This window comes from Aedes albopictus, chromosome 2, assembly GCF_035046485.1.
Source record: "Aedes albopictus strain Foshan chromosome 2, AalbF5, whole genome shotgun sequence".
In the NCBI taxonomy this organism is placed as follows: Eukaryota; Metazoa; Arthropoda; class Insecta; order Diptera; family Culicidae; genus Aedes; species Aedes albopictus.
In genome coordinates this window covers 91,651,037-91,674,294 of record NC_085137.1, presented here as the reverse complement: position 1 = coordinate 91,674,294, position 23,258 = coordinate 91,651,037, and the positions used below count along the sequence as shown (strand labels likewise).

Here is a 23,258-nt window from a genome sequence, read left to right as displayed (position 1 = left end):
CTCTAAGGTCGTAAAATTTTACAACATTTTTATTATCCGGCAATGCGTTCGAAGCCAATGGACCAAGCCGATGGACCGCTGCGGAAAGCATGTGGCTCTCTTGCAACGCTCTCCTTTTTTCGCGATTATTTCAAACCAATTATTCAATAATCAAGTTAATAAAATATACAAGTTATTAAATTATAAATATTATGGCAATAAAAATATTTATTTATACCATACGGTGCCGTGGCTGAGTAGTTCGCTGCTTTAGGGCCAGTGGTGTTGGACGGCATTATTCTGCCATGTCATGTTTATTGCAGGTTTTCTCTCACTCATTTTTATCCACCGACGACGACGAGGACGTCGTGCGCGCTGTTTATGCCAAATATGCGCGATATGCAGCCGTACGGAGCGGTGGAAGGCTCAGGGAGCTGTAGACCCGGTGGCAGCTCTTTCATTACGTTCATAAGCCCAAGCAAGCATATTGTTAGCATGTACACACTTTGCAATCGAACCGAAGCCAAGCTGGCGTGCGCCCATTTAACAAAATAAGAGAAAAATTGGAATAAATAAAGCGATCGTTGGTCGTGGGCACGAGTGGCGGCGGCGGTGTCGGCAACTCTGTAACGAACGACAACAGAAGTGATAATAGGATCTGCGCGCTTTTGGTTTTACTATCCCCCTCTCTTCCCGTGTTGCCCATAAGCGATAGCGATCGAGTGCGCCAAGCTCAACTTCGCTTAAGGAGCCGATTCCGGACTAATGTGTTCACGTCGGATGATGTATTATGATTAATATTGCATGGTTGGATCTGTATAAGGTAGAAAAATTTATTATATGGGTAGAAAAGGATTAGAGAATACTCGAACATGCATCAGTTGAAAGGTAGTAGCAGTATCTTTAACAAACACCAATTGCTTCGAAGATCAGAATCAATTACATTTTCGGAAGAAATGACAGCGATAAATAATCAACGCATTTTTGTGCCAAACGGATTATAGTGAACATCAACTTTGCAGGGATCTCTCTCTCTCTTCTTGGCGTAACGTCCTCATTGGGACAAAGCCTGCATCTCAGCTTAGTGTTCTATGAGCACTTCCACAGTTATTAACTGAGAGCTTCCTCTGCCAATGACCATTTTGCATGAGTATATCGTGTGGCAGGCACGAAGATACTTAATGCCCAAGGAAGTCAAGGAAATTTCCTTTACGAAAAGATCCTGGACCGACCGGGAATCGAACCCGTCACCCTCAGCATAGTCATGCTGAAACCCGTGCGTTTACCGCCTCGGCTATATGGGCCCTGCCAACTTTGCAGGGATGTTGTCCGGCATTCTTAAAACATGCCCACTATATCCTTCCTGTTTTGGTCACCTTCTGGATCTGGATTCACCGAAGAGTCATAAGAGCTCGCAGATCATTCTTCGTAGATATTCTTCGCCAAACACCGCCGGAGATCAAGAAGTACACGTCGCTCGAAAACTCGGAGTGCTTGCAGGTCTTCTTCGAGCATGGTCCTGGTCCATGTCTCGTGCCCCGAGAGTACCACCAGTCTTATCAGCGTTTTGTAAAAGGTATACATATATGGTGCGATGGTGAATCTTTTTTGACCGCAGGTGCTTGTCATGCCCATAGTAGGCTCGACTTTCACTGATGATGCGCCTTCGTATTTCATAGCACAGTGCAACATTTTTTTGTCTCAAGAGCAAACTTATGTGTCTCCGAAGGATTTTGGGCCGCTGAATCCGAATCAGATTTGCTCCAACACGTCACAATTTTGAGCTATACCTCAATTTATAGGGCAAAATATGCGATTTTGGGCTTTTTTGACTGCAAGCCATTAAGCATGGAAATATTTTTTTTTAAGCAATCAAAAGGTTAATTGGTCAATTAACATCTAAATTAACGACTCATGCAAAATATTTCGTTTACATAAATTATGAATGAGGCTCATACTCACACAGTCTCAGGTATCTATGTTCTATAAAGTGGCGGGTTCTATGGTTGTAGGGTAAAAGGGTATAATGCGCTCACCGGGGCAAAACGCCTCTCTTCATTTTCTAGCAATTCAAGCGCTTTTCTCATGCGTGATCGATTAAAAATCTCAAATATTGAAGAATAATTGCCATCAGCTGGTCGGTTAATGGATTGGTACAGAAAAGCAATAAACATATCAAAAAGTCTGAAATCGAGGCTATTGGCGTAATATTTTACCTTTTGTAAGCTGACTTCATTGTAAACGAAGCTAGTTCTGTTCGCTTGTGTTACTTTGCAACTTTTATGCAGTTAAACACTTGTTGAAAGACCCTCCTAGGAAAAGCATGAAGTGGTTTTATCCCCTGGAATTGTTTTATCACGGGGCTGGACTTTTTTTTTTTTGATAGGGCGTATTGCCCCGTTTCTTTTGAAAAGGCAAATTTTGGAAAGATTTCGAAAAACATTTCAAAGCTTCCATAGCCACCTCTCCAAAGGCAAAATTCACATGCAACACTTCACTACCTTTAGTAACAACGATTTGCAGTGAACAATAGATGGAATAAGGCGCCAGTTTCAGATATATTGCCCTTTCCGGTTAAGGAGGGGGGGATTTTTTTTATTCCGTGTCGGGTATTTCCATCACTGCGACCAGTTTTTTGATCTATTGTGACATATGCCCCTGATAAGTTTTATTATAGCTATGTATATCAAGATGACGTACCACTATTGTGAGTGATCGCCATCGTTTGATTCATAGCATTAACCCAGCACGGTTCGACATTTCGAATGAACTGCACTACCGTACTGAGTGTTGTTCTCCAAATGTCAGAGGGTTCTAATAGCCCTTTGACGAAGAACTTACGTCTTGTTGTAAAGAGTGCCGGACAGTGGCACAGTAGATGTTCCGAGTCTTCTTTATCTGTGCCGCAAAAACGACACATATCATCTTGAAGTTTTCCCATAAACTTCAAGTGATATCGGCTCGGACAATGACGTGTTATAAGCCCAGTATAAACGCTAAGATCTTTTTTGGAAAGATCCAGCATTTTGCAAGTCTTAGAAACATTTGGAAGGGAAGGGGGGCGATATTTACCTGTTTACCCTATAGAAGAATCCGAAAACTCTCTGAGGTATAAGTCATCGGTTCATCTTCTTCTTTTTTATGGCTGAGACTTGGGCTGCCTCGCCAACTTAGTGTTCTTTGAGCACTTCCACAGTTATAAATTGAAGGGCTTCCTTTGCCTGTCATTATATGAAGTTGTATTGTGAGGCAAGCACAATACAACTTCACATGATGTACTATGAGGTAGTCGAGAAAAATTTGCCGACTGGAACGGGAATCGAACCCTCGATCTCCGGATTGGCGATCGATAACCCTTGAGCACTAGGCTAACTGGAGACCCGCATCATCAGTTCTACAAGCGTAATAAGTAATCTATTGGAGCATTATGATTTATATTTATACTTACACAGTCTTATGCAACTATGTGCTGTCGAGTGGTGAGTTCCTTTGCATTTTCAAGAACTCAACATTGATCATCTGATCTAATAAGACAGATAATTTCACCAACGAGCCTCTGAAGCCCCCTCAGGTTCCCCAGAAATCACCAGAAACGTCCTGAAACGTTTTGAAACTAGTTTGAAATATCCATGAAACCTCCGTGAAGTTCACATGCAAATCTCCGAAGCCCTTAATGAAACGCTCTGCAACGCATTGAAACGCCTCGAAATGCTTTGAACCATCTCTTCCAAACTCCCATGAAACCTTTGTGAAATTCATCTGAGAGTATCTAAACGCATATAAATATGTAATCACTTTGATCGCCTTTGAAACCCCCATGAAACCAGTACGAAATACACCTGTGAGCAGAGATGCCAGATTATTTTATCAAAAATCTGTATCAATACAGATTTTTCTGTATTGTCGTTTTTGAGTCCTAGATTTCAATAGAACATAAAAAATGTACTACTTTTGGACGGTTTTAAAAGTTTTACTTGTATTTATTTTTCTAAATCATGTATAAAAATGTACAAATTTTCATAAATTCTTTAAAGTTAAGGCAGCAATTTATGAAGTTTTTATTAAATTTATTAAAAACAACTTAAAATTTGAGACTTTTTTGGAGAAATCTGTATCACATTTTAAAAATCTGTATTTTTTCTGTACTATGTATCTTGTCTGTATAGAAGGTCGAAAATCTGTATAGTACAAAACAAATCAGTATATCTGGCATCTCTGCCTGTGAGCCTCTGAAGTTCCCATTAACCGTCCTGAAACCTTCTGGAACGCATTAAAACGCATTGAATCCCCTTGAGACACTTTGAAACCCCTAAAACCCCTATGGAACCTCCGCTAATTTCACCTGATACCTTTTGAAGCCACCTATCCACCTATAATCTATCTTACTCTCCCCCTTTACATGTATGATGCCAGCGAAGTTACGTCATCGATCCAACAGAAGACATCGAATTGTGATAGCCTCGTAAGCCTCGGAGTGTGGGTTCGGTTCCCGCTCCAGTCGGGGAAAACTTTTCGTCAAACGGAAAATTCTCCACTGGGCCACTGGGTTGTCCGTTGTCAAATGTTAGTAATGTTCAAGTCTTAGAGGCCGCAAGGTCGAAGACGGTGTAATTGCCTTTTTATTTATTTCCCCAAAGATCGACCCAAGCAACCAAAAGTTCGGATAAAATAGCATTCTATTCAGCTCACTTTTAAAGTAATTAACCGAACTTGAGTTCACAAAAAGTACACTTGTGTCGCTGAAAGGAACGCTATTCAGCTTAAAAATAAGCTTCGAAAATATGAAAAAAATGTGTTTAGTCCTCAAAAGTAATTTATTATTAAGAGACATTAGAAATTAGTTCATGTGGAATGCAAATTGACTAATACCTTGAAATAATCTATGGGGCTGTCCATAAACCACGTGGTCACAAAATTAATTTAATTAGTCCATACACATTTTTTATTCGTCCATACAAAATAGTCATTGGCCGACCCCCCCTCATGACCACGTGGTTTATGGACAGCCCCTATATATATATAAATGCAGTGGCATACGTGGGACCGCGCATATCTTGCGAACGGATGGTCCGATTTGGGTCGTCTAAGTTTTGTTCCGTTAGTTTTCACCCAAGGAAGGTTTATGAGGTCAAAAACATGGGAAAATTGCGAGTTTTTGAAAATCGGGTTTTCAAACATTTTGAACGGGGACTTGGGCGCTTGGCTAAAGACTTGAAACGTCAAAAAACGCAGTAGGCAAGACAAAGTTTGCCGGGGACAGCTAGTTTTTTATTTCAGACTCTAGTTTAATTTAAAAACACTTCACTGATACTTCACTTTTGCAAAAGAAAATAAAAAAATGAATAACTCTTTTAAAGAAAAACTAGAAAGGACGAGCAAATTCCTTTTAATTCTACTACTGTGCTTATCTTCGGACAGATAGGCCTATTTCGTCTGTGACTTACAGACTTCTTCAGTGTCAAGTGCTCGACTAGTCGAGCAGTCGAGCACTTGACACTGAAAAAGTCTGTAAGTCACAGACGAAATAGGCCTATCTGTCCGAAGATAAGCACAGTAGTAGAATTAAAAGGAATTTGCTCGTCCTTTCTAGTTTTTCTTTAAAAGAGTAATTCATTTTTTATTTTCTTTTGCAAAAGTGAAGTATTAGTGAAGTGTTTTTAAATTAAACTAGAGTCTGAAGTAACAAGTTCTATTAAAAGCTCTAAAGTAATAGTAAAGTAGTTTTTTATGTTTTTTAATTACTGAGATTTGAACTCGGGTTCTCCTCGTTGAAAGCCGGTGCCTAACCACTACTCCATGTATGTGTTGTTAGGCACTATGGGATTTTACTCAATGTGCTGATATCATATAGTAGAGCTCGATCAGGTTCGCGAGTAAACTTTCTCTGAACTCGGAATACTTTTTGAAGTCGAAAGTTCGGAAAAAGTTCACTTGGAACTTCTTGTCAACTTCAACAGTTTGACATTTTCAGTTTGTTGTGGTTTGCAGTGCAAAGCAATAAATTAGGGCCAGTGTATCGACTTTCAGCTTGGTTTCCAGTGACTACGATCGCGTCGATTACCGGCGCGCTGCAGCGACAATTGAGACGGGATTGGAAACATCCAGCAAAGATGGAAAAAAATTATGCACAGCCAAAAAAAAACCCCGGCGGAATCCGAGGTGGAACAGTTGTCCGCTGCGAGGGCAGCCTTTGAGCCACACAATACGGATGCTTTGCGTTGATTACAAGTAAGTACGTTGAAATATTATAGTGAAACAAAGTGTACTTGTGAAATTAACAGAAGCTGTGGCTGCTGCGCTCAATACCCGAATGATTTACTTGAATGAGAACTTCTCCCCGGCCCCGCTGTCGCCGAATTTCAAGTAAAGTTCACTTTTGGTACGGTTAATATTTATCCAAACTTTGAGTAGTAAGTTCAAAACAAGTTCGAAACAAGTTCGGGACGGATGATTTCAAGTTGTTGGAATATCTCCAAATGAACTATATTTGAGTTTTAAAGGCACGCAAAAGGTCAACATGAGTTCGGTTAATATTTGATTGAACTCTGTTTTAAAGTTCAACATAAGTTCTTTCTGAACCTTTTTTCGACTTTAATGTCGTTTCGAAGAGAAGTCAAAAGCTTGTACATGTACTTCCAAGTTCATAAACAATACATAAGTAACTTTTTGGAGAATTAAGTTCAACGAAACCGGAATTGAACCAAACTTGAACTTCTGAGTTCGTTCTTCAAGTTGATTCCGAACTTTTGGTTGCTTGGGAATTATATGTACTTTGCCATTTTTCCGTCTAAAGCTGAAAAGGATAAACCGATAGAGGAGATGTAGAATACGCAGCGTAAAAAAAATGAGTGTAGAATTAGCATCTAAGTTAAAATACACAAAAAAAAAACTAAAAAAAAAAGCAGCGTAAAAAAGTTGAACCTTCCGAATCAGACTTCGCCTATCAACGAACTGGCCGATCGATTACCACACCTTCAACATCTTCCTGTTTCTTCGTACTCCGAGGACGTGCCCAGGATTCCCCTAGCTCTGAAAATTTTAATCTCTCATCCATGATCAGTTGCGTCGGCCGACGAGGAGAGCTGATCGCGGTGATATCGCTGCCTAGAACGATCTATTATGATCCAGTGCAAAAAAGGTGACGTCCACAAGACTACAGAAGAAGAGTTTATGGAGTTTAAGAGAAGGCAAATGTGGTATCTGCCTGGTTACAAACTCGAAAAGGTCTTGTGATGGTTGAAAAAAGCACGCCAACCATCCCGATCTGCTACTGTCGCTTCCTTTAGTGATTTTCGTATTTCGGGAACAATAGAATGTTGGCGTCAGGGATGGGAATACTCACTTGCAACGAGTTACTTTCACTTGTTATTTTCTCAGCTCAGAAGCGTGCAATCAAGAAGCGATGTATGGGCGACTTTGTCTTGTGATTTCGTCAAAAACTTTGCCGAATAGAGTAGGGGTCGCACACGAATCCCAAAGTCGTGACAGAGCTGTGAAAGCGACTCTCCACGAGATGAGTGTAATTTACATTCACCTCGTGGAGAGTTGCCTTCGCAGCTCCCTCGCGACTTTGGTATGCGTGTGCGACCCGTACTCTATTCGGCAAAGTTTAAGACGAAATCACAAGGTAAAAGTCGTCCATACATCGTTTTTTGATTGCACGCTTCTGAGCTGAGAAAATAACAAGTGAATGTAACTCGTTGCAAGTGAGTGTTCCCATCCTTGGGCGTAAGATGATGTTCCATTACGTACATATCAAACCGAATAGATTACAGCAATTTTTAGATGTTGATTTCTATTCAGAAAATTCAACTCTGATGCTCTTCATGTAAACCGCGCCTAGTTCAAAGAGTCCCATCTTATTTCACACTGCAAAGATTCCCAGCTAATAAGGTGTTAATTAGCAATAATTAAAATTAATCGCATATCTGTGATTTCCACTTGCTGTGTCCTTCGGCCCACTATATCACGTACTGATCTGTACAAAGAAGACTTCAAACTCACCGCCTTCCAGCACACATACATTTCCAGAGGGCAACCTCTTCCGAGCGGCGAAAGTAATTAATCACCACCCCTGTTTAAGTGTACACAACGAACCGTACGGAAGGCGCACTTCATACAGGCATCTCACCAGTCAGAGTCAGTGCCAGAGTTGTTCCTGCTGGCTGGCGGAGGTGATGCAACGGAAAGTGTCTCGTGGGATTCGTCGATCCAAAGATGGGCCCGCGCGCTACGCACGCTTCCTCGCGACCAATATACTGTTGTTGTTGTTGTTGCGTTCGTTGATTAAGTAGTATATTTAAATTCGAATGATGTCAACCGCGGAGAGCACGTCATCGAAAGCAACTAGATGCCAGAAGCTCTCGTCAGCCGTTTCCAGAAACAGAACAGGCTGGTGCCGCCGCCGATCACGGTGTCGCTCTCTCTCTATTTGCAGCAATCGAGCATATTTATCAATCGCACTTGATTGATTTACGGCCAGGTGCGGTGCCGAGGTTTTCCAGCACGACAAATCACCTTCTAGTTGGGTCTATAGCTAACGCTACTGGTTAGCTGATTGGTTGCTGCTGCTGCGGCTGAGTTCGGGAAATTGAAATCGGTACCGGACGGGCGTTTAATTGATGTTCATCACATGAGCTTGTTTATCTACTTTGAAGGCAAGCTGCTTGGCAGGGGTGAGGATGGAAGTGGAATTAACGGCTGATGGTAGTCTATTGGGGAAATTTTGTGCAAATGATTTGAAATTCTCTGATATCTCATGGCTAATTTCATTACAGATTGTATAATTTTATAATTCCTATAATAAACTAATGAATTTTTCATCTCTCTTCTGTTTTATTTTCCGTATTCCTTTGCTTAACCATTTATTTTTTATCTTCTATCTTCTATCTTCTTTCTTTTATCTTTTATCTTCTATCTTCTATCTTCTATCTTCTATCTTCTATCTTCTATCTTCTATCTTCTATCTTCTATCTTCTATTTTCTATCTTCTATCTTCTATCTTCTATCTTCTATCTTCTATCTTCTATCTTCTATCTTCTATCTTCTATCTTCTATCTTCTATCTTCTATCTTCTATCTTCTATCTTCTATCTTCTATCTTCTATCTTCTATCTTCTATCTTCTATCTTCTATCTTCTATCTTCTATCTTCTATCTTCTATCTTCTATCTTCTATCTTCTATCTTCTATCTTCTATCTTCTATCTTCTATCTTCTATCTTCTATCTTCTATCTTCTATCTTCTATCTTCTATCTTCTATCTTCTATCTTCTATCTTCTATCTTCTATCTTCTATCTTCTATCTTCTATCTTCTATCTTCTATCTTCTATCTTCTATCTTCTATCTTCTATCTTCTATCTTCTATCTTCTATCTTCTATCTTCTATCTTCTATCTTCTATCTTCTATCTTCTATCTTCTATCTTCTATCTTCTATCTTCTATCTTCTATCTTCTATCTTCTATCTTCTATCTTCTATCTTCTATCTTCTATCTTCTATCTTCTATCTTCTATCTTCTATCTTCTATCGTCATTTTTTTCTATCTTCTATCTTATATCTTCTATCTTCATTTTTTTCTATCTTCTATCTTCTATCTTCCATCTTCTATGTTCTATCTTCTTTCTTTTTTATTTTTTTTCTTTTATCTCTGGCTTCTTTTTTTAGTCTTTCATTTTTGATTTCATTCTTCTTTCCTCTAATTACAGACAACGAAACAAAATCCCAACCTGCTCTTTTCTTCCCACAAGCTACTTCACCCTAAGATTCTAAAATACCTTCATTATTCAATTAGACGAAGCACAAGTTCTTGTTCTCGGTGGGAGTTCAATGTTCTATGTGTAAATGTTTACGGTACATCAAGTCGTACAGTCGTAAGTGAAACGCGACAATATCATCGCTCTACTCGGTTTGCTGATAGGCAGTCCCTTGGAGCGAAGAAGTGAAATTACCTACGACAGCAATAGAACTTTGGAGCAGCGGTTAGCCAATTTCAATCAGTTACGATAGTTCTCGATTTCTACGCGTAAGGAAGTCAATGTGTAATCCATAAATTATTCTGATTAGACAGTGTACAACACCGGAGCCGTTTTAACTTACTTCATACAAGCAATCCCTGTCGATGCGTTACGTGGAGGCTAGGAATCGATTGATTTGAAGCTGTTTAACCAAATCAAATGTTTCCGATGATTTTGGATGCTTAAAACTACTGTGAAGATATCGTGCTAAGCCTCGACTCACAGCTGAACAACTGGCTGTGGTGAATACAAATAAATCGGCACCAACATTTCAAAAGGGCGTAACTGCATTTTGAAACAAACCACTCTTTCACATCTGTGGGTCATATTTAAAGTTTCCCACGAAATTCACAAACATTACTAGACAGAGAAATTGCTCTTCTTTCCTATACTGGCGGTGATTTGCATGGCGGCATTGAAATACGATCCACAGATGTGAAAGAGGGGTTTGTTTCAAAATGCAGTTACGCCCTTTTGAAATGTTGGTGTCGAAATAAAAAAACGCGGCCACTGTAAATGTCAACCCGAACCGAGTCCGTCCAACACCACTTGAACCAACTTCGTTGGTTGCTTGAACCCAGTCAGGACCAGTAGTCATAAGTCTTCGGATTATTTGCATAATTAGTGGAGTGATCACATTGGCTTTCATTAATTCCAAATAGGACCACTACTGCGGCGTGGTCGGATGGACGCGGACGGACCGCAGACTGATCGACGTGATTTGTTTGTTTTGGTTGGATTTTTTCTTGTCCCAGCCGTGGCTCCTTTACACAAAAAAAAAACTGGAACAAGTTTGCTTGCCCGTCGTCCGCCTGCTCGAAGACAGTGCCAGTCAGTAGTGGACCTATCAGGGGCGATCGATTTCTCCGAAAATGATACTAGTCACCAGCCGTGTCCGTGTCAACTGGATGGCGTGGTGACGATACGGTGAACAAGCAAGTAAGTGCGTCAAGTCGAGAAGAGCGAGGAATGGGGCGGTCGATTTTTTAATAGTGTGATTTATTGATTTGGGCGTTTCGGTGAAAAATTATCAGATGGATACCTTTTTGGTTTGCATTTTTGAATGCTATTCATCTCATTAGAGAGCAGTTTTTGAAGGAGACTCTTAACGGAGGTGGAAAACTTTGAATTTGAAATGCCGTTGGATAACGTAGCCAGTTGATGTCGCGTCGCGTCGTCAGCTTAATAGTTTTGGAATTCCAGCATAACCGCGATTCATTTGAATGAGGTTGATTATGAGTTTAATCGAAAATTAAGTCAGATTTCTCAATTGGTACCGGAACATAAATCAGTTGATGAGACACGATGGCAGTAGGTTACATTCAGCCGATTAAAAATACGTTTAATTCGCAGCAGAGACGCGACCAAGTCCAATTGAGTTGGAAGGATAAATGTATGGATTTATTGAATCATTGAAATGTATGAAATTATTAAGCTTGAATTGAAAATGCATAACTAGGACGAATCGAATTGTGAATGTACATAGGGAATCGCGCCACTTGGGCGGTGGCTTCTATATTCGTCTGTTTTCCACTATAACTCAGTCAAATTTGAACCAATTGACACAACTTTTGGAATGTGGTGAGATAGGTAGAGTATCTACCCGTGTACAACATGTCAATTTTGGCAATTTTCGCACCATGGACCCTGTCCAACACACCTCCTGCAGCGCTATGATGCCGAACCCGTGGTCCTTCAGAAGATCGGCAAGTATACGGATGTTCAAAATGAAGTTGAGAGATCGGCAGTTCCTTGTACCGAGTTTCGCGAGTCGTTTTTGCCCGCTGGGGTTGTTGCTGTTAGTCTTGGTTCGTATTATTCTGTTGCTGATTATCCGTTACAATGGTTTTTTTTTTTACGGCTAGCTCGTAGGGCCTGACACCAACTTCCTACTTTCCGGATGATCATAGTGCACAGTTGAGCTTAGAGTCTTTCTCTGGCACTTGGACGTTGATCAACCGCCCCTAACATGGGAATCAGGCGCTGGTTGTGAGTCGGTCGTCCTGGAGAACAGACGCTGAACAGAAACAACTCCCTTCCCTGTCAGCCCGCGACCAAAGTTCCCTCCGAGGTTGGTTACGCGATCTTCCCTAAGGTTTCTCGCAGTCCGGCCGGTGCCACGTGGAGGTAGGGATAGGAGTTGCTGGGCAGAGGCTAGATAGCTCAATGGGATCTCTATTGGGCGAATTATCCAGCATTTACTATGCCAAAATTCAATACACAGTATCAGATCAGTCGGGATATACTAGGTCATCCAAACTGTTTTTTATTTCAAATCCTACGGTAACTTATTTCATTAAACAAAGCTAAGATTTGTAATCTATCAAGTCCAGTAAATCTTCTGAATGTTCAATGGATACCATCAGATCAGCTGGGGTCATTCAAACTATTATGATGACAGCAATTGAAGTTTCTGTTTTGGCTATAAAGAGTTATGTTACATAATCTTTTATACTGACTGGAGCTCACAGAATATTATCAGAAACTATGACATAGCATCCGAATATTCAGAATCGTATACTCTGTCTTGCAATATTCACATGAAGTCTACAGCTATAATGATATACATACATTTAAATACATACATACATACATACATTTGTTTGTTCAACGTCAGTAAGACAAGGCATAATCAGCAATAGTACGCCACAACACTCGGTTTGTGGCTGCCACGCTCCATCCTCGGTCGCGCTTAATGACCGCCAAGTCACGCTCCACCTGGTCCGCCCATCGTGCTCTCTGCGCTCCACGCCTTCTTGTGCTAACCGGATCAGTTGCAAACACCAGCTTTGCAGGGTTGTTGTCCGGCATTCTTGCAACATGCCCTGCCCCCCGTATCCTTCCGGCTTTGGCCACCTTCTGCATGCTGGGTTCGCCGTAAAGTGCAGCGAACTCGTGGTTCATCCTCCTCCGCCACACACCGTTCTCCTGCACACCGCCGAAGATCGTCCTTAGCACGCGTCGCTTGAAAACTCCAAGTGCTCGCAGGTCCTCCTCGAGATTCAAAGTCAAATTTGTTTACGTTGGGTATAATTATCAGAAATTTTTGCTGTTTGCCTCTCTCCCCAAGTAAGCCACTTGTCACAGACGGCGCAGAAGTCACTGTGACTTGTGTATTTGTTGTTGTTATCAGCCGTCAGTAAGGAATACGAGGTAGACAAATTCCTCCACCAACGTTCCTCGTCTATCGTCTGGGTAGAAATGCCAGACGGATCCGGTCGTATTCGGGTCTGCCTACCAGCATGTACTTTGTTGTTGGGGCATTCAAAGCAGTCCGACCTTTGCTGCTTCGCGTTTCAGGCGGTTGTACAGTTCTGCCACCGTTCTAAATGTTCTGGCGATAATGTATCACAAGTTTTTTTTTGTGATAAATGTGCTATTTTAACATGTAAACATGTTCCTAAGTTTAATGTGCATTTAGAGCGCTCTGGAGTAAAAGAGCACAATGGGATCTGAGCAATTTCATTTTTGATGGCCTACATTCATGGCATTTCGGGCAAAAATCAACTATCAAATAAGTGAATCGTTCCCTAACAGGAACATCAAGATGTTAACGTCTGGTATTGAAACCTGAATCAGGTTGCCCCCTTAGGATTGGAAATTCCTAGACAAAACTCAAACTAAGTAAGCAACTATTGCTGCTAACGGAAGGCAACCTGCCAGATGAAATACGAATACAAGATTGACTTATAGGATAACAGGGCAACAATATATGTTCTGAGATGTATATGTTCGTATGTATCCTAGTTTATAACGCATTTGTAGTGTTCCACTACAATATGTGATATTTTATATATGCATTTGTAGTGCTTCATTATTGGTTCGTAATAATGGCGCCCAACGTGGGGCACGGGTATTGGTAGGGCCCATTTAATATTCGTAATAAATGTCCACGTCTTCCGCAAAGCACACAAATCGATCGGATTTTGTGAAAATCGTTCATCGACTGTTGAGCCCGGCTCGTCACATCACACCTTCCAGAACGATGTTGAAGAGTAAGCAAAGCATGATAGTCCGTCACCTTGTCGCAGTCCCCGTCGAACTGGATAGTTCACCCGCAACCGTTACTCAGTTTTGCACACCATGCATCGTTACTTTAATCAGTTTTGCCAGCTTCCCATGAAAGCCGTTTTCGTCCATGGTTCTCCATAGCTCTGCGCGATCAATACTATTGTATGTCACTTTGAAGTCGATGAACAGGTGATGCGTTGGGACCTGGTATTCACGGAATTTCTGGAGGATTTGCTGTAGGGGAGACTGGGTAGACTTGATCCCCTTTTCTTTATCTCAGATTATTTCTTCAACGCTATGGAGAGCAAGGAGTTACTTTGTAGTTTTTTTTTTTTTTTTCTGTAGGGTAACTTATCACTGCGACCAATTTTCTGATCTTTTGTGATACACCACCCGCTTTAATCTATGTAACCACATATCAAGGCGATAGGTCACTATGAGCAGAGACCCTCAGCGCATGATCGTCGGATGTTTCTCCGCAGGGAAGAATGTGTCGTATAAAATTAATTACTTTACAAGGCTGTAAGTACCATATTTCAGAGGGCTGTAGGAATCCCTTATCAAAATATCTTACTCTTGTAGTAAAGAGTGTAACACAGTCACATAATAAATGTGCAGAGGTTTCAGATTCCTCATCACAAAATCGACAAGCATTATCTTCAACTTTTCTCATTATTTTCTTGTGATAATTGGTAAGACAGTGTCCTGTTATTAGTCCTGTATATGTGCACAGGTCTTTTTTGGACAGTGAAAGAAGCTTGTTTGTAATTGATACATTTGGAGTAATGAACTTTTTAGATTGTCGTGCACCTTGGGTTTTATTCCAATTTGCATGAACCATAACCCTTTCCCAGTTCCTCAGTTCCATTTTTATGGAACATGGAGAGTTGCCACAAAAAGGCTCTGGGCCTAGAAGAGGTTTTGATGATCCTATTCTTGCTAGTTCGTCTGCCTTTTCATTCCCATCTATTCCTTGGTGCCCTGGCACCCAGTAAATATTTATGGTATTGTTAGCAGATAATTGCTGTAGCAAGAGAATACATTCCCATACTAACTTCGAATTACAGCTGTAAGATTTTAAAGCAGTTAACGCTGCTTGATTGTCAGAGAAAATGCAAACATTTGAATGCTTGTATTTCCTCTTCAAACAAATTGTGGCACATTCTAGTATTGCTTGTATTTCAGCCTGGAAGACGGTTGGCCATCTACCCATTGAGACTGACAAACTAACACCAGGGCCTATTACTCCAGCTCCCACTTGATCGTTTTGTTTCGATCCGTCGGTATAAAAAACGATAGAACCTGGACGAATTTGCGGTCCGCCTTCATTCCAAATGGTACGGTCCGGCTCTTCTACGTTATATAAACGATTAAAATTGAACTGCGTTTCCATCCAGTCATCATTGACTGTAACTAATGGATTGATTTGAATTTCTTTTAAAATACTTAAATGTCCTTTGATGTCACCATCATAGAAGACCTTAATTCGCTTAAGCCGTAATGCGGCTTTTTCTGCTTCTAGTTGAACATATTGATGTAATGGAAGAAGATTTAGAATTGCATCTAGTGCTTTTGTAGGAGTGCTACGCATTGCACCAGTAGTAGACACGGTAGCCAGCCTTTGTAGTTTTTCTAACTTTTTTATCGCAATTTTTTGCTTAGTTTTTGGCCACCATACTAATGCAGAATATGTAATTCTGGGTCTTAAGATAGCAGTGTAAATCCAATGAATCATTGCTGGTCGCAGACCCCATTTATTACCGAAAGTTCTTTTACTTACCCACAATGCATTTGTTGCTTTGCAAATAACGTGATTCAAATGTGAATTCCAGTTTAATTTGCTATCTAAAATGATTCCCAAGTACTTAACCTCCGATGAAAGTGTCATGAGAGTTCCTTTCATACGAAGATTAGAAATCTTAAACTTTCTCCTTTTAGTAAAAGCAACAATATTTGTTTTCTGAGGGTTGATATCCAACCCTTCAGACATACACCACTGAGTTGTGTAATTAAGAGCGGTTTGCATTCTGCTCTTAATCACACTATCGTATTTTCCTCTGACTATGATCACAATATCATCTGCGAACCCTATCACTTCAAATCCCTGTGATTCTAAATTTGTCAGTAGTTCATCCACCACAAGGGACCATAGAAGTGGCGATAAAACGCCCCCTTGTGGACAACCTTTTACTGCCTTGATTGATATAGATGAACTACCGAGTTCTGATGAAATTTCTCTTTTTGATAACATTTCACTAATCCATTTAACGATACATATATCAAAACCTCGTTTTAACATTGTCCTCGTCATGGATCTGTAGGATGCATTATCAAATGCACCTTCAATATCAATGAAGGTTGCAAGCAGAATATCTTTCGTATCATAAGTTTTTTTCAATTTTCGAAACCAGTGTGTGTAGCGCAGTTACAGTTGATCTACCAGTTCGATAAGCAAACTGATTATTGTTCAACGGATATTTTTGCATATAAATTGATTTTATATGTAAATCGAGAAGTTTCTTGATTTTATATGTAAATCGAGAAGTTTCTCCATAATTTTGAGTATTATAGATGTTAAGCTTATTGGTCTGAATGATTTAGGAGAAGTCTTATCCTTTTTATTAGCCTTCGGGATAAAAACAACACGCACCTGACGCCATGACTTTGGTATATATCCAAGTTGCAAGCTTGCTTTGAACATATTACAAAGATATGAAGTAAGAATGCCGTAGCTTTTTTGTAGAAATGCAGGAATTATTCCATCTACACCCGGAGACTTGTATGGATCGAACGAATTGATTGCCCAATCTACTTTGGATCGAGTAAAAACTGTTTCTGCTATATTTTTTGCATTATGAAATGATGAGTGAAAATTGGTATGTTTTCTTTCGTCAGGATGCATCCTGGTTGTTTTGCTACCAGTATTGTTTCCATTGTTTCCTATATCACTCTCGCTATTATTAATAATCCGTACAGAACTAGGAAAATGTGTCTGCATCATTACTTCTAACGTTTCTTCTCTATTAGAAGTAAGGCAGTCATTTTCTTTTTTAACTGTTCCTAGGCCATTCGTATGATCTTTTGAAAGGACTTTTTGCAGTCTTGCAACTACAGGGGTGTTTTCAATGCTTTCACATGTATAGCTCCAGTCCTTTCGCTTAGATCTTCTAATTTCTTTGTTATATTCGGTTAGAGCAATTTTGTACTGGTCCCACTCCATGGTCCTTTTTGCTCTATTAAAAGTTTTCTTGCCCTTTTCCTAAGAGTACCCAGGCGTTTGTTCCACCAAGAAACATCTCTATTTGTAGAGCGTACTGTTACTGGGCAACTCGCATGGAATGCCCCTTGAATAGATTCTAACAAGTGTATAGAAGCTTCTTCCAGCTCTTGAATAGTATTGAAATTGTTTTCAGAAGAATAATCCTCATTTAAAAGTTTTGCATAAAACAAATCCCAGTTGGTCTTGCGGGGGTTACGATAAACATCAGCTTTTAACTCGTTTGCTTGATATTGGAACATTATTTGTCTATGGTCTGACAGAGAAATTTCACTTGAAACATGCCAGTTTTTAATACTTTCTGATATGTTAGCATTACAGAGAGTCAAATCTAAAACTTCTTCTCTGATGGAATTTACAAAGGCTGGTTTACACCCTTTGTTACAAATTTCAATGTTATTCAATGTTATATGTTGTAGTTTAAAATACATCACATAAATGTTGAACATCCTCCAAAAAAATATGGATTTTCTTTGCATAGAACAAAAGTTATAAAGATTTTTGAAAAAGTGATCAAAATCGAAAAATGTTCAGACTAGTGGAGACTTGATCCCTTGTTTGGGGAGATATGATCCCTCCCCAAAACAGCAATTTTAAAACTTTTTTTTTGCTTTTTGTGAGAAAATTATGCCAGCAGAAATACTATTACTTTAAATAAAACGATCTCCCCATGATATTTTGAACGAATGTTTCCAAATTTTATAAGAATCGTCACGTTATTCGAATTTCTTTTTTAAAACGTTTTCGGTAATTCAGTCTATTAATAATGAAATAGAAACTCAGTCATCGTTTTTAACCATTTATTCAAATTCATTCAGTTTACATTAATTATGTTCACGACAACTTATTGTTTGATGTGAAACAGCAAAAATATATTTGACTTTCGGACTTGTTGGAGAATTAAAGTTTACGACGGCATGTTTTTTTGTTGGGCTGTTTCTTGTTTTGTTGTTTTTCCTGTTTGATTTTAAGCTCCTGTTCGATTTTCACTCGAATAGGAGTGTCCGTCAGGATTTGAGTCGCACCACGCTTCCGACCCCTCCGCAATTTTTTGCGTGGTGAAGCTTTGGGAAACGTTCGAATTTCCTCTGGAGACTTGAATTTGTGTCCAGTCGCTGGATCATTACGAGGTTCCTGCTTGACATCTGGTGTAGGTGGATGTGCAGTGAGAGGAGACGCTGTTTTTTGTTGCACCTGGGACTTATTCCGAACTGTTTTCTTCGGAAGCTTTGGTGGTTCTGCCCGGGGTTCTGCCTCTGGAAGAAATCTAGAGCTACTGCTCTGGTTTACGACGTTTCCTGGTTCCTTTCTGTTGATCACCGATGGAGTCAATTGTTGTATCATGTGCATCAACTGGCGCGGAAGCTTCCGGAGCTGGAGTTCCTGAAATGCCGTCGGATGAACCAGTTTCCTGTCGGTCGACATCAGCAGCATTACTTTTTTGAATGATTGATCCACCCTCATCGACAGCAACAGGAGCGGTACTTGTTTGATCAACGGGTTCAGGTCTGTCAGTCACGTATGAAGACAGAAAGTCTTCGTCAGTGAATATTTTCGAATTCATAGGAAAAATCCCAGTTGTTTGGAATCCACTGAGGATGTTTTTTGCAGTAAACGCTTGAGGGAAAACTTTGCCAAAACATTCCGCTATCTCATACATATTCAGTGTTTTTCCTGCATGCTGTGAAATCCAATCATCACATGCCCGGTTGTAGAGTGTTTTCAAAGGGCCATACACAGTCCTATCCAGTGGCTGCAGTTTGTGCGATGTGTGCGGTGGGATTGTTAATTCCGTTGGTCTTGGCGTAAGATAGATAGTCGATACTAATGTGGCTGTCATGATTGTCCATAATTATGAGGCATGGCCTACTGATCGAGCACTTATTGTGTTTCACGAAATGCTCAAGGAACTTGACGAAATTCTCGGCGGTCATCCAACCACTTGGATGGGGTTTGCCGGCAGTTCCAGGGTAGCAGTTGCTGAGCATCCTATCCTGCCAGTTTTTTTGAGGGAAAATCATGAACGGGGGGATAAATCCTCCTGCAGCATTAACCCTAAAAGAGATACCTTCATGGCCTCAGTTTCGTCACCTCGCTGAGTGTGTTCCATCAAAGACGAGCTCTGAAAGGCGCCTGGGGTCCAATGGACCCCAGGTATCCCTTTAAGGGTTAATAGTACAGCATGCCGTGACTAACTCAACTCTTTCGCCGGATGTAGCTTTGCTAACCTGCTTGCATCCTTTAGCAGCCACTATCTTTGTTGGGTCATGGACAGTAGTTACGCCAGTTTCATCCAAATTCCAGATGTCGATTGCCTCAAAGTTGTACCGTGCTAGAACCGTTCGCAGATTGTCGAAAAATTGAGCAACATTGTGCTTGTTGAAGCTGGTAGCGCGACTCAAACTTGTTGCCTGTGCTTTCCTGAGCGCCAAACTTTTGCGCCGGCGCATGAATCCATAATACCACTCAAAAGAAGCTAAACCGTTCACCCATTTTGCTGCGATTGGTTTATTATTTGCAAGTGCAAACTGGTAAGCCAGTTTCCGGACACCAATGGGAGTAAGTCCGTGATTAAGCTTGCTCGCCTTTAACGCATAATCCTGCAACATTTCCTCCTCTTCGTCGGAAAAGGCTCTCGATGACGATCCGTACATCGGTCCGTAGCGAATCAACTTGTCGGAAGCCTTCTGTTTCCGGGCATAGCGTTTGACGGTCATGACTGGTACCCCGAACTGTTTAGCGGTCGTTTTAATGGGCCGAACCTCCAGCACAGCGGCCACCGCTTGCTGCAGTGAGGCTTCATTCACTCGCACTCGACCGATGAATTTTCCTTTTGCTTTGTAGATTCGTGGCATTCTGAAACCCAAAAACAGTATTTATGGTAGAAAAAGTTCACAATTATTATAAATTCACAGTTCTTACCTGATGTTTTTACAGGATTTTTCGATTTTCCCGCAGAAATCTCCAAGACGAACTTTTTTTTCTTCAAAAAACCCAACTCAGTGTTGTTTTGGTAGTGAAATGTCAAACTTGTGAGGCAGGGCTGCCAGTAACGCCGGTTACATTATACAAGGGATGGCTAAAATGTTTGGGATAGGCAACTTTTTTTTCTCTCACAAAAAAGTTCAGCATGCTATAACTTTTCATAGAGCGCATCAAAAAATCTCAAATTTTGACTGTTTGTCAACCTATTATATGTGCATCATTGGTACAAATTTGGGCTTGATTGATTAATATTTCGCAAAGTTAGAACCGTTCGGGTAAAACACCTTTTTTTAGACAACGCATTTTTGAGCTGTCATATCTCGGAAACCAGTAAACCGAATTGAATGAAATTTTGAACGTACACTAACAATATGTAAATGCTTCACAAATTATTAAAACATAGATACTTTTTAGACGTTGAAAAAAGTTATCATGGATTGACACTTTTTGGACTTTTCTCGAAAAAATGTAATTTTTTTACATTAATGTGAATAAATTTTAGTATTGATATCCAAAGATTTTCCACTTCTGTTCTCAAATTATCTCTAATCAGATATATTAGAGCCTATTTAGATTGAAGGAAAAACGCATTTAATAATTTTTGTGCGGTATTGTTAATTTTACTTATTTTCCTCTATATGGGTAAAAATTTCAACCCGATATAACTTAATTCGCCGTGAGAAAATATTACATTTTATAACGTCGTATTGAGTATCAATATATTGTTGATAAACGTTAAGAAATTCATTCAATTTGGTTCACTGGTTTCCGAGTTATGACAGCTCAAAAATGAGTTGTCTAAAAAATAGTGTTTTACGCGAACGGTTCTAACTTCGCGAAAAATTAATCAATCGAGCCCAAATTTGTACCAATGATGCACACATAATAGATTGACAAACAGTCAAAATTTGAGATTTTTTGATGCACTCTATGAAAAGTTACAGCATGTTGAATTTTTTTGTGGGAGAAAAAAAGTTGCCTATCCCAAACATTTTGGCCATCCCCTGTATGTATTTATTTTCTGTATGCAAAATCAATGCTTACCTATAAATGTTTATGGCAGCCACTGCTTCTACGATGACTGTGTGTTTTTTATAGTGCTTAGTGGTGTTAGTAAGCAATTCAGTTGAGGGATCGTATCTCCACAAGTTTAAGGGATCAAGTGAACCCACTTCAAATATTTTAGGAAAATTGAAATATTTTAATTGGTACAATTATTTTTGCCTCCAAAAAAAGTATACGTATAGATAACATTATTGCCGAATGCTTTGTACCTTAACATTATGTTTTGCGGGTGATTTTATCTAATCAATAAAATAATGAAAATCTTAAAAAAGAGATCTTCTTCTGTTGCTCAATTTTCATTTTCTAAAAATTGTTTAATTTATGTTCATGTATTATCTTAGTTATTAATTTTGCAACCAAATAGTAGTTTTGAGATATTCTTAACATTTTTCTAAAACAGTTGATTAGTGTTTTCTAACTCGAAGACGAAATACAGGAGAGGGATCAAGTCTCCCCAGGGATCAAGTCCACCCAGTCTCCCCTACGGTGAAGATCGGGTCCGTTGTCGACCGGCCGTCGATTAAGTCGGTTTGATAACTTCCCTCGAGCTCTTTCGTTTTAGGTGACAGGCGACGGAAAATGATCTGGGACAGCACTTTGTAGGCAGCATTCCAAATGGTGATCGCTTTGAAATTCTCACATTCCAAATGGTCACCTTTCTTGTGAATGGGGCAGATTACCCTTTCCTTCCACTCCTCCGGTAGCTGTTCGGTTTCGCAGATCCTGACTATCAGCCGGTGCAGACAGGTGGCCAACTTTTCTGGGCCCATTTTTATGAATTCAGCTGCGATACCATCCTTATCAGCAGCTCCAGATCGATTAACTGATATGTCAATTATTTTGTTTTGTTCAAACTTCTTGATGTTCAGCATGCTCCAGATTGTCAATAAAATTTTAAATACAAATATTTCCATTTTTCTTGATTCTTGAGTTCTTAAATTTGGAACAGCTTTACTGAAGACAGTGTTCCGTTTCATTTAATGTGTGAATTTATACAGCCGTTTCGAAGTTGTGGTCATATATATAACCCCTCCGGCTCCAAAGGGTTTAACCATTTGTTTCAACAACATAGAAAATTATTTCCCAAGCGCCATTCATTGCAAAATGTCTCGACCATTCCGTGTCCATGCATTCAATCAACACCCCACATTCGCCAGAAATGTGTGTCATTCCTTCTCAACTGACACGGAAAACACGTCATTCCGCTTTAAATTGAGTTACGCTTGTTACCCACTGTACAACTCTGATGATGGTGCTGCTGCTGGTGCTGCTGCTGGGCTGATGGTTGTCGAGACATTTTTCACCTCATCACAACAACGGCAACGACGACGGCGACGGACGACCACGACGACGACGAGACGGAACGCTGGCAAGTTAGCAAGCAAAACCAGCCAGCGACATGCGACCGAAAGCAGTTAATCTCTCACTCGTGCTGTCACATCATAGGGCGGAAAAATTTCTTGTCCGGTTTATGTTTTCCACCATGGCGGGGTATGTGTGTGCGCGCGAGTATGTGTTTCATATTTTGCTGTTACATACCGAGTTTTTTTTTTCATCCACGTTGCCCGCTTTTCGCTAACAGCTCTTTCATAAATTCTTGTGTGCACTTGTGACAGCCACTCTCTTGGTCGTCATCGTCGTCGCCGTCGACGGAGTGTCGCCCCGATTTCCACTCACTCATCCTGGACAGTGTGGGGGACTTGGTATGAAACGCTTCAAATAAGTTAAGTTGACTTGCTATTTATTTTTTTTTTTCAATAGAAAGAATAACTCACCTAAACCAATGTTGATGATGCCCATGTTATTCCTTTTGCGGGGTCTGTACTGCCACACATCAGTGAAACCTGCTGTGTATCAGTGGAGAACTACCTATGGCTGCAGAATGTGGTATATTCATGATTGCCCAGCTACCGTAAAGCTGGAAGGGT

The 23,258-nt window shown here is 40.2% G+C and overlaps 1 protein-coding gene across 1 annotated transcript; it reads right to left on the bottom strand.

Moving 5' to 3' along the window:
* Nucleotides 1–19,022: 19,022 nt before the first annotated feature.
* On the bottom strand, nucleotides 19,023–20,135 carry LOC115255171 (uncharacterized). The gene is made up of 2 exons (XM_029853100.1): nucleotides 19,509–20,135; nucleotides 19,023–19,274 (listed from the first exon to the last, which is right to left on the bottom strand). Exons 1-2 carry the CDS (start codon nucleotides 20,133–20,135, stop codon nucleotides 19,023–19,025), a joined length of 879 nt encoding a protein of 292 aa, XP_029708960.1.
* Nucleotides 20,136–23,258: the final 3,123 nt, after the last annotated feature.

What these genes read in the sequence shown, in the direction of transcription:
- LOC115255171 (XM_029853100.1), bottom strand. Translation starts at nt 20,135, where the DNA reads ATGCCACGAATCTACAAAGCAAAAGGAAAATTCATCGGTCGAGTGCGA. An exon ending in CTGCTAAAGGATGCAAGCAG is followed by an intron (nt 19,275 to 19,508) that starts GTTAGCAAAGCT and finishes AAAAACTGGCAG; the next exon opens with GATAGGATGCTCAGCAACTG.